This window comes from Salmo salar, chromosome ssa03, assembly GCF_905237065.1.
Source record: "Salmo salar chromosome ssa03, Ssal_v3.1, whole genome shotgun sequence".
NCBI classification, from domain to species: domain Eukaryota; kingdom Metazoa; phylum Chordata; class Actinopteri; order Salmoniformes; family Salmonidae; genus Salmo; species Salmo salar.
The window spans coordinates 69,904,544-69,916,788 of record NC_059444.1 but is presented as its reverse complement, the minus strand read 5'-3'; the positions used below and the strand labels follow the sequence as shown (position 1 = coordinate 69,916,788).

Sequence of the window (12,245 nt, the reverse complement as noted above, 5' to 3'; positions counted from 1 at the left end):
CCAGAAGGACAACCATCTCTGCAGCACTCCACCAATCAGGCCTTTATGGTAGAGTGGCCAGACGGAAGCCACTCCTCAGTAAAAGGCACATGACAGCCCTCTTGGAGTTTGCCAAAAGGCACCTAAAGCCTCTCAGACCATGAGAAACAGGATTCTTTGGTCTGATCAAACCAAGATTGAACTCTTTGGCCTGAATACCAAGCGTCACATCTGGAAGAAACCTGGCACCATCCCTACGGTGAAGCAAAAGGTTCACCTTCCAACGGGACAACGACCCTAAGCACACAGCCAAGACAACACAGGAGTGGCTTTGGGACAAGTCTCTCAATGTCCTTGAGTGGCCCAGCCAGAGGGACTTGAACCTGATTGAACATCTCTGGAGAGACCTGAAAATAGCTGTGCAGCAACACTCCTCATCCAACCTGACAGAGCTTGAGAGGATCTGCAGAGAATACACGTGTGCCAAACTTGTAGCGTCATACCCAAGAAGACTCGAGACTGTAATCGCTGCCAAAGGTGCTTCAACAAAGTACTGAGTAAATGTGAGGATTGACGCTGGAGACGAATAAACAACGGACATGAAACAGAACAGGAACAGCGTCTGGACAGGAGAAAAATAACAACATAAATGCTGACACGGGGATCTGTCGGAGGAACAAACAGATATGGGAGGGGCAATCAACAAGGTAATGGAGTCCAGGTGAGTCCAATGAGCGCTGATGCGCGTGATGGTGACAGGTGTGCGTAACAATGGGCAGCCTAGCGCCCTCTAGCTCCAGAGAGGAGCAGGAGTGACAGTAACCCCCCCCCCCAAATGGAGTCCAATGGAGTCCAATGAGCTTGGCAAAACGCAATGGATTGGCAAAACGCAATGGAGCCCAATGAGCTCTGATGTGCATAATGATGGTGACAGGTGTGGTAATGATGGGGAGCCTGGGCCTCCCGAGTGGCACAGTGGTGGTTGGTAGTTGGAGACATCCCTCTAGTGGTGTGGGGGCTGTGCTTTGGCAAAGTGGGTGGGGTTATATCCTGCCTGTTTGGCCCTGTCCGGGGGTATCATCGGATGGGGCCACAGTGTCTTCTGATCCCTCCTGTCTCAGCCTCCAGTATTTATGCTGCAGTAGTTTATGTGTCGGGGGGCTAGGGTCAGTCTGTTACATCTGGAGTATTTCTCTTGTCTTATCCGGTGTCCTGTGTGAATTTAAATATGCTCTCTCTAATTCTCTCTTTCTCTCTTTCTGTCTTTCTCTCGGAGGACCTGAGCCCTAGGACCATGCCTCAGGACTACCTGGTATGATGACTCCTTGCTGTCCCCAGTCCACCTGGCCGTGCTGCTGCTCCAGTTTCAACTGTTCTGCCTGCGGCTATGGAACCCTGACCTGTTCACCGGACGTGCTTGTTGCACCCTCGACAACTACTATGATTATTATTATTTGACCATGCTGGTCATTTATGAACATTTTAACATCTTGACCATGTTCTGTTATAATATCCACCCTGCACAGCCAGAAGAGGACTGGCCACCCCTCATAGCCTGGTTCCTCTCTAGGTTTCTTCCTAGGTTTTTGGCCTTTCTAGGGAGTTTTTCCTAGGGAGTTTTTCCTAGCCACCGTGCTTCTTTCACATGCATTGCTTGCTGTTTGGGGTTTTAGGCTGGGTTTCTGTACAGCACTTTGAGATATCAGCTGATGTACGAAGGGCTATATAAATAAATTTGATTTGATTTGATTTGGTCTAAGGCACTGCATCACAGTTGCTAGCTGTGGCACTAGAGATCCTGGTTCGAGTCCGGGCTCTGTAGCAGCGTCCGGGCTATGGGAGGGCTTGGCCGGCAGGGATGTCCCTGTCCCATCGCGCTCTAGCGTGGAGGGCCGGGTGCATGCACGCTGACACAGTCGCCACGTGTACGGTGTTTGTTCCTACACATTGGTGTGGCTGGCTTCCGGGTTAAGCAGGCATTGTGTCAAGAAGCAGTGTGACTTGGTTGGGTAATGTTTCTCTACCTTCGCCTCTCCCAAGTCCGTATGGAAGTTGCTGTGATGAGACAAGACTGTAACTACCAATTGGATACCACGAAAAAGGGTAAAAGTGTTATTTTTTTTTATATTATTGAATATTATTTAATATACACTCGAGAGAGGAGGAGTGTGAGCAGGCTGATAACTTATGTAAATGTAATATTTCGTTTTTAATTTTTTATTAATTATCTAAAATTTCTAATAACCTGTTTTTGCTTTGTCATTTTGGGGTATTGTGTGTAGATTGATGAGGGGAAAAAACGATTTAATACATTTTAGAATAAGGTTGTAACGTAACAAAATGTGGAAAAAGTCAAAGGGGTCTGAATACTTTCCGAAGGAACTGTACACGTAGCAGAGATGCAGTTTTGGACTCCACCAACAGGCTGTTCCCTCTCATTGCCCACTATCCCATCACAGGCATCTCCAAGGTAAACTGTGACTACAACGCTGGAATGTGATGTCCTCCTGGCTGATTTGGACCCTAATATTGGGATTCCCAACCAAGAGAACTATTTAGGCTTCTTACTTTGTAAACTTTATGATATTGTAAAGCGTGATGTTGTGTGAACGTAGTCAATAAGTTGCATTTAATCAAATAAATAAACTATTTGCATTAGTGTGTTATATAGTCTGGTTGAGGGTTAAGCCTATCTAGTCTGTCATGAAGAATACAAACTAGTGAATTTCTGAATGATTGATCGAGTAAAGTTGGATTTAGCCTATGATCTGTCAAGAAAATGCAACAGAAAAACCTTTATTACATTGTATCAACATTATGAAAAAATGCTTCGGTGTGCTGCTATGAGTTCAGTGGCTACTTAATAACCAGTGTCAGCCAAATTGCCTCCTTGGCGACTGCGTGCGCGTGTCTATCAACATCGTACAAGGACTGTTTGTTGTCCGGTGCCCGGCGACGTCACGGAATTTGAGAGCGCGACAGTGCGCCCTAGGACTCAAATACTGTGGCATGTTAACCGACGTGAGTTTCCCTGATCCGACTCTTGTTTGGAGCTCGTCTCTCTTGCATTGGAATAGTACAAGGGATAAGGAAAATAATCAGAATCTATGATCTCGGTCCCTTTGATGAAAACAGTCCCCTTTTACCCTCTGACTTCATGATCCAATTGGGTATAGATAGTCTATTCGCCAGAGATGTCCACCGCTGCAACTCCAACCACCCCCTCTCAGTTAACATCGGATCAACTCACGGTCATTGTGGCAGCATGTAAGTAAGATTTTAATCTCTCAAAATGTCAAATATTCCATGAAACTGATGGTGGCATTTGAGCATAGATCAGAATCAGATATAATTTTAGGCATATTTTTGTAATGAACCCATCTGTTATGATAAACAGGCGTATTGGCATGTCACTTTTGCCTGTTACATTAATAGCAGTTGTATGTGTTCATTCGTTTTCTTTGGACAAAACACAACTATTGTAAAGTTGTAGAAAACTTCAAAAGTGTAGCCTATGTGGACGACTGACCTATGCTATAGATCTGGATGGGGAGTCTGTTGCCTCAGCAGGTTGTTCACACCAGTGATGGATCCTTTTACTTCATCAAATCACTGCTGTGGTGGTATGATAAGGAATATGTTGAATACACTGTTCGCCAGCTGCTATCACTGTAGATAGCAGCCTATTTGCCTACCACGTTAGATATGGAGCTTTCTATTTTTAGAACCTATCTGTATTATCTTGTAGCTGCTAGTGTTCCTCTTGGACTTGTTTTGTATCAGAAGATGAATTACATGGTTGACTTCATATTTATATTTGACAGTAAATTAATTTGAAGTGTGGAAAATCGACTGCGACTAACATTACGATAGCCAATTATCCCTGTCCACAGATTGAAAAACATATTGTGAACAGCGTTCCATTAAATAGTCTAAACAGTATGTCCACACAGCGTTTCAACTTAATTACCTGTGACGTGAACAGGAAAAGCTCTGTCCCCTAGCAACCGCATATTACAGTGTTCTGAACACTATAATAAACAATTACTTTACATTAATTAGACTGGGGCATTACGTAATATACCTTTTGTACAAGTGCATGTCCATTGTCATTGTGATGCATTGTTAACAGCGGGTGACTAGTTTTCTCTTCTCCTCTCCTTTACTAGTTTCAGGTCTGGTGTTCTTTGTGGTGATCGTGGTGCTGCTGTCCATATACAGGAAAGAACCTCACTGCTGCAAGGACACCCATGGAGACATGGTAAGGACCTTGAGCTCACTCACTATATTTTATTGAAAGATACAATTAATGAGAAAGTGTCACTTGTAAACAAACCATAAATTAAAGTTAGGCACAATACAGATTAGATGTGACTGAGGCCAAATGTACCATGCAAATTAAAGTTAGTGCCATTAAGAGGTGTCATGTTTCATTTGCATGGCTGTAGGAACTGGCCCAGAATAAACCTGATATGATCACTGTAAAACCATGCATTTGCATTTAATGGATTTAAAAGTGCTTTCGCTATGAGCTTCGGCTTCCATAACTATCCCTGAGTGCCAAAGCAATCATGAGCCATAGTGTGGTGAGGCAGCATTGACAAATGCTATTGATACCTGCACCAATCTTGTGATGTGTCAACACCACTACAATGAGAATATTAAACAGATTGTTTAGCTAAACATTTGACTCAAAACATGTTGTATGAAAACATATGAATGGCTAACACAGGGCGGAGGAAAATCTGATCTTGACTGCAGACAAGCATATCCTGCACACCCAGAAACTGGATACAATATTCAGTGTTCCTCTGAGTGAGGAACACAAACACTGGCACAGAGGAGGAGTCTTCTGTATCACTGTTGACCTCCTTTCCTCTCCCTCCCAGAGAATAGAACTTAGCAGACAAGAGTATCTTATATGAATGGTACTATGATGGATGCCCAAAGTATGGAGGTTCATACATATCAATACTATTTAACAACTTCAAACTATGACCAATATTCAAGTCCCTAACTTGGTACAGGAAATAGGGAACAGGAAGTATAAACTCTCCATGGAGGTCAGTTTTCAGTTTCTGCCCATCCTCCATGTTTCCTCTTCCTGACCTGCGTCCCTGGTGTAGGGTTAATATGTTATCTCTGGAGAACAGGGACACTACTCATACCTTCCAACTCTTTCCCTTTCTCAGACAAACAGGAAACACCAACATCTCCTTTGTCTCTGCTATGTTTGGCTCTGGCCTGAACAGATTAGAGAAAAGTTTTGCTGTCTCTTGTCAGGAATAGACAGGCTTGTACATTTCAGCCATTTTAACCTGCTGTCAGCTAGAGTAACCCACACATGACAGATCAGACAACATTGCTCGTCACTGTTTCCTAACATATTGTCAGTGTGGGGAGTGGAGTCTAGTCTATATAGTAAACAGTGGGTGACAGGGTGTAAATATGGAAAGATTTTGGTGGGTATGGAGATGACCTCTGGGAACTGTACAGGTGACAAAGTGTTACTGGGTGAAAGAATACACAGCTAGCTGGCAATGTGAGCAAAGTAAAAATCAAGTTTCCTGACGATTTAAGTTGTTTTTATATAGAAACAGATTTGTTGAAATCAGTTTGTTGTTTTTGGTGTCCCTGTTATGTCGTTTACACATTCCCTGAAATCCTATCCAGTCACCCATATAGTCATAGTGACTGGTTAACTGAGGCATGTTGCAGAAGAGGGTGGTTTTGTTACAAGATCATTACAAGGACACCAACCTGAAGGCAAGCCAGATTGCGAGGGAGGCTCACATGGAAAAAAGGCTCTATTATTGTTTTCTATGGAACGTTTACTTTCCTCTATATGTGTTGTTGCCACATACCTTCCCCTGCTTCAGTTTGCTCCATGAATAATGGCCCGACCCTCCTGTGGGTGTTGGGGACAATGGCTCTCCTTCAGGTCGCGGCACAGAAAAAGGCACACTGCCGATGGGGTCCTCCCCCCACTTCAGCTCTGATTTTACACGGTTGTGCTTTTTCACGCTGGGTGAATCAGAGGCAGTAAACAAAAGGACATCTCCCCTTTTTATCCTGAAGACTTTTTTCGCCCCTTGAAAGTGCAAACTAGCGAGGGAAGGTGACCTTTGACATCAATGTTTCTGTGGCGTCTCTCTCTGTCACATGCTGGAGGGGTGGTGACAAAGGTCAAACTGCATCACTGGGAACGTGAGTGATGTCCCCGTTCAGGCAGAGATCAAAAACTGGCCCTGATGTTTTGAAGGTGACCATTTTGTCAATATGAACAAGCCTACTTCCCTATGCGTGATTCGCAGTGGGGAAATTTTCCTATGTAAATTGCTACAACCATTCTCCTACTCATCACGCATCCTCATTTTAATTTATTTTATTTAACCTTTATTTAACTAGGCAAGTCAGTTAAAAACAAATTATTATTTACAATAACGACCAAACCCTAACCCGGATGACGCTGGGCCAATTGGGACTCCCAAGCACGGCCGGTTGTGATACTGGATTGAACTCTGTCAGGCAAAACATTCCTTTGTTGTAATGCTGTGTAATGTTGTCCAAATTAACTATGGGGGCCATAATGTGTATTTGAGCATGCTTGTTGAGAGGAACCTGCTACAGTTACAAGGGAAAAGAGAGATGCTGAAAAGGTCACACTGTGTGGTTTCTTGCTAGGGACCCTGGTGACACAGTAGGACACTGCATTGTCCCCAATACAAAGAGACTCATTTAGGCCCAGGGTAATCACCTAGTTTTCCGGCAGGGCTTTTGAAGAATTCCAGCACCTCATACAGTGTGAGCCTGCCTAATCTTGTTTGAAATGGGTGGGACTGGGAGGAGGCACGGAAATCGTCGGGTGGTCGTCTTATAGGCTAGATAATTTATGGTATTGCTAAAACAGTCAGGACCAAAATGAATGAAACAAGGCATGACAATTGGTCAATGAGGCTGAAATTAGGGAATGCCTTCCTAATTGGGATGTTGGGCTAGCCTCGTAATTACCAGCCTGATTACCACTGCGTTATCAAAACAGAATGTAAGCTCGCAAGACTTTCGGAATGTTGTACAAGGTTAACGTTGGGCAGATCGTCGACATTCAATCTCTATTTTAATTAGATTCTCGTTGAATCTCAAATTTAAATGTAGGGTTGTTAGAAGTTGTTCAGTCATCTCTGTAGTTAATGTGCTAATGGAGGGTTCATCATACAATAGTCTAACTCACATTAGTCACTGTTCCCTCTGTCCTCCTGCAGGATGCCCCTCCTCAGTACTACAGCAGCAGACAGACACTGGTGGGAAACCCCTGTCTGGAACAGACTCATGACATCATACACGACAACACACACTCACAGGTAAGAAGGCCCGGCACTGGGTGGGTCAATACGTTGTCAGACCCAGTGATACCTGTGTGTCAGGTGCGGAGCTGGGGGGGGGGTTATAACTTCCAAAGTCGCTGGTATCATAAATGCATTCATATTTGAATGGTCGTCAATCATCATTAAGTAGCTTATTCCTGCACCGGGATTATTAAGCGCACAGATTGATACAAGGCAATGTGCAATGTGCAGACAAGTCAGAACCATGGAGAAAGAATTAGGCCTAGGCTACACCTTGCTCTTTAGATAAGTCAGACAGTAAACTAAATAACATCAATCGTGCAAGATCAGGTAGACTGCAGTCTACAACATAAGCAGCAAACACATCCACATCAATTTGATAGGCTATTGCTTTCTGTAGTCAAGCACAAGGAACTGAATCCCATGTGTCTACTACTGTGCTATAGTAGAATAGACTACTTTTGCGTTCATATGCCATTTAAAAACAAGTTACAGGGGAGAACATTATAGTAAACCTACTCACCAAACGGATGTGTCGTGTCATGGGGTAAAAGCTCATTCATGCGTAATCATGCAATGAAAAATTGTAAATACATTTTGAAAAGTCCAAAGAACAGGCAGAACCTAATCTGAACTAACATCTATATATATTGTCGAAAATAGGAAATTATACGGTTTATGTCCCTGAATAAATTGTCTTTCAACTTAATATTGAGAGCATGAGACCCTTCTCAAATTGTCCACTCTTTTTAAAAAGTAACCATTCCAGTCATGAGATGTGCATCTCACTTCGCACTTGCAATTCTTTGCTTTTCAAAAATATTTTCTATTTATTTTGTTATATATTCCATAATATTCTACCTATAAAATAGAGGTGTCTTGACTGTGATAAGGGCACAGGAATATAAAACTGTATTTTCTACTAAATTAACAAACAAGGCTATGCCAATGCAATTTCATATAGCCATAATCACCAGCAGCACAGCGCCAGTCTCAGGCCAGGGGGCCCCTCAAGGGGGTATAGCGACACACAGCACACATTGCTTTATAAAATAAGCAATACCGGCTCAGACCAATTCCAAGATTTAATAAAATCATATTATACAGTATATCATATTATATATATATATACATTTATCATGTTTTATAGTGTTAAATAATATTTATTTTATTTGGTTTTTGGTACAATGTTTTTCTTGTAAAAAATCTCCAGGAACAGGAGGCCTCGCTTCTGCTGTGTGTGGATAGGTTTATTGCTCTGATGCTTATAGTCAGCAATGATGCACTGACAAGGATTCTCCATGACCAAACAGACACCAGCAGTACCTTCCATCAAAGTGTTTATGACATCTCTCTAACTGTTCCATTGTGTTCCCCGGCTGTCTGCGTCTTCTCTCCATCAGTCAGGGCAGCTGTTCCTTATCGGCCTGCCCTCCAGCTACCGCCTACCCTCCCTGGAGGCGCCCCTCCCCAGGCTGCCCTCCTACGAGAGTGTCAGGAAGAAGGACCGCCAGAGACAGATACACATGATGATCGCTGACCGTTTCGGCCTCAACGGCTCCATGCTGACTGAGGTAAGATACCGGGGGGTGGACGGGTAGCATTGAGATAAGTGGCATGTGTCCTCATAAGTATTGAACGCTGCCTCAGCTGCCTGAAAGTGTAGGTTATTGAACGTTGCCAAAGTTAATCTTTAGTCCATTATTAAAGAGCCTCACATATATAATCTGTTGTTTACTCCAAAGTGCAGTGACCTATAAAAGAGAATAAATGAGAGGCTTTGTTCATTATGAATGTGCTGTCACAGGATAACTGGAGCTTGTTCTATGATGAAACACTATTCAGAACGCCGTAAATAGGAGCCCTATCATCTCATCTTCTGCTGTAGTGATGCACAGACTGCGCATTCCCAGGTTTTACCGTGTTGATCTTTCGCCAGGGCTTTGACTTGCGTAACGCTCGAGCAAACAAGGTAATGAGAAAAAGGCAAATCAAACATAATTAAAGCTTGCGTCCTCAGTGTAAACAGTGGCAGAGAATGCAGCTTTGTGCTTTTTTTTCTCCTTTACTTGTCTTTTTTGCCCCACTTTTTCTTTAATAACTGTCCCAGTGAATAAGTGCCCTCCCATCAGTCCCCCATCCTGTCACCGATAGCTCAAAGTGGCCCTGTCAGACTTTAGAGGGGATCTGATGGCCCATAATTGCCCTGTCTGTGCTGTGGCCGTAGGGGCTGGAGTGAAACTTTGTTGCGCTGTACGTGTGTGGTGTTTTTATAGGCTGTCCTTGCCGCCCGCGGGGCCCCAAGCAATTAAAAGATAAGGAGTTAGTCAGGGAGTGAGGAGCTGGCTGATGACGGAGATAGGCTGTGTACTGGAGGAGTGATGCTAAAGGCAGCCCGGGTGCTGCCAGCCTAATCTGTCATGTAAACGCTAACATGATGCCATTAGGTTTGATGTTAGAGATCATGTATCAGCCAATGCACACTAGGAAACACCTACACCTGGGAAATGGAGTCTCTAATCTTAGATGGGATGTCATTTTAGAAGGTCATGGGTTATTTTGTTGTGTGTGGAATATATAGCGTTTAACATTTTCAGTATGTTTTATAGCCTCTCAATTATGAGTTAACATTTTTATTTAATTTTTTTATTTAACCTTTATTTTAGGAGGGTGACTCATTCTAAGTGGCTCACTTTGTCACAAAGTATAGCTTGATATAATGAGCCGCGACACTCAAATCAAGCCATCCACTCACCCATTTGACACGTACCCACTTACCCTAGGTTCTAAAGCAGTGTTAACCAAAGCTTACTCTTTCTCTCCCACAGCCCCCTCCAACGTATGAGGAGAGCATCCGCCACTCCATTGAAGTGCCCTTTGACATTCTGGGGTCTGTAATAGACGCCCCTCATCCCCAGGACATTTACCCTCCGCACCCTGGCACAGACCTTACCACTCAGTCAGAGCGTAACCACTCAGTGCCCGTCCACTCAGGATACCAACAGTGCCACCCTACCAGTCTGAATCCTCAGACTCGCTACTGACACACGATGACAAGGACAACTGGAGTATTGATGCTTTTTATCCACCTTGATGTGCCAAACTGGTCAGAGGATAACAGACAGTGGAAATGCACACATTCTCAATAGGTTGAATCCGATCCAGCAGCCAATGTGTTGACTGTACTGTAGGAACACCCTGCAGTGACAGTATGCTGGAAGATAGTGACCAAAGATAGTGAAATTCTACATTGCGGGTTACTCCATACTGACAAACTTGAATGTCTAAACACCTCGTCAGTTGTGATTTTAAACTGGAGCCTAAATAAGATTGGTGAACTGGGAAGACTTGGATTGCCAGGAAACCGTCCTGTAGATGACCATGACTATATGTGTCTGAGGTGGCAGGTTCTAATGCCAAAGTTAACTGTAAGAGGAGACAGGCCAGGTAGAAAGACACTCCATGGCAAATGTGCTGCTGAAAAACAAAGACCATTTTGCTGTGAACAGTAAAAGCACCAAAAAGGGAAGAACGATCCTTAGATTTAAAAAAAATGTTTCTCATATTTTCTACATTTGATCATGGTACCCCCTTTTGATCATTTTATGGATTAAAGTAATCTGGATTATTGTTTTTGGGGGAACTGTGTTGTAGCAAGTCCTTTTCTGAGTAAAACCACTCTCCTCTTTTAGTGCAATGTCTGAGCCAAAAACGTATAAGCGTGAGTTGTAAAATGCTCCTATGTCCTACCCTGCTGAGCTTGGGTTGTACAGCTGAGCCAGCTACAACTTGTGTGTTAGTCTTGGAACCTGTGAAGAGTGAGTCAACAACACCAAACCTGTGTTGGCTCTGGTAATGGGTCTTAAAGGCCCAATGCAGCCGTTTTTATATCAAATCATTTATGGGTAACAATAATGTACCTTACTGTAATGGTTTTCCATTAAAATGATCAAAATGTTTTTTGTTGTTGCTTTTAAGCGTTTTAAGCGTTAAACGTTTTAACAAACAAGAATTGTGGTCTGAGTGGGGAGGAGAAAAGGGAAAACTAGTTGTTATTGTTATAGAGGTTTGGAACTCTTTGTTATTAATCTATTAACTCATTTACCACCTGGTGATGTCACCAGGCAAGCCAAAACTCCACCCATGAAAAACCTGCTGTTTTGAAGGTCCAATGTAGAATGTATTTTCAACCAGGAAATAATACTGATCAAATCTTGTTAGTTTCATCAGCTGTTGTACAATATGATGCAAAACACAGAAAACTGAATTTTGACTGCACAGGGCCTTTAAGATACAATTCAGCATTGGGATTCTGGGAAGCGTTAACTAAGTAGCTAGCTTTGTTTATTCAAGAGCTCTGTGAACAGTGAATGAGAATAGTTGTGTAAAAAGCTTCTTTTTTTGTTGATTAACTGGGCTGCCTGTCTTAACAGTCCCTGCACAAGCTTGAGAAGAAACCAGTATGAATGACAAGAAAAATTATGTAACATTTCCCTCACATCATGTCTAAAACAAAAGTATGAGGTTTCAGCAGCCGTTAGCAAGTAGAGACAAGTCTATTCAAAAGACAGCAATTGTGAAATACTTGTATGTTTATACAAGTGTAAGAGTGAGAATTGGAGTTGATGATCATTTATAGACCTGTGTCTATAAATTCCTGTCTGTCATGTAAACTAATTGAGATGGTGGTGGCTTCTAGATAAAGACATTTAAAACATAGCGCCTGTGTGCTGTCTCTGTCTGGTCTTAATGTCCACCAGTTTCCTTTTCACCTCATTTAACACATGATTTACTTAACAAAAGGAACATCTCAATAGGTGGTCCACGTATGACAGGACATGGAACAAGCAGGGGGAGGGGCAGGTGCTGCTTTCCTCTTTTGTTCTCCATTGCTCCTCTATTGTTCCTCAAACAAGGAGG

General features: G+C 43.0%; 1 protein-coding gene across 4 annotated transcripts; it reads left to right on the top strand.

Moving 5' to 3' along the window:
* The first annotated feature begins 1,718 nt into the window (after window positions 1–1,718).
* LOC106601426 (uncharacterized) lies at window positions 1,719–12,044 on the top strand. Of its 4 annotated transcripts, XM_045715218.1 has the most exons (7): window positions 1,719–2,082; window positions 2,359–2,449; window positions 3,156–3,246; window positions 4,149–4,240; window positions 7,242–7,340; window positions 8,705–8,899; window positions 10,154–12,044. In XM_045715218.1, exons 3-7 carry the CDS (start codon window positions 3,174–3,176, stop codon window positions 10,367–10,369), a joined length of 675 nt encoding a protein of 224 aa, XP_045571174.1. In that variant the 5' UTR covers window positions 1,719–2,082; window positions 2,359–2,449; window positions 3,156–3,173; the 3' UTR covers window positions 10,370–12,044. The 4 variants fall into 4 exon arrangements, with proteins under 4 accessions (XP_045571174.1, XP_045571172.1, XP_045571173.1 ...); XM_045715216.1 differs by lacking the exons at window positions 1,719–2,082; window positions 2,359–2,449 and having other exon boundaries at window positions 2,469–3,246; window positions 7,216–7,340; XM_045715217.1 differs by lacking the exons at window positions 1,719–2,082; window positions 2,359–2,449 and having other exon boundaries at window positions 2,476–3,246; window positions 7,216–7,340; window positions 8,729–8,899.
* The last annotated feature ends 201 nt before the right edge of the window (window positions 12,045–12,245 follow it).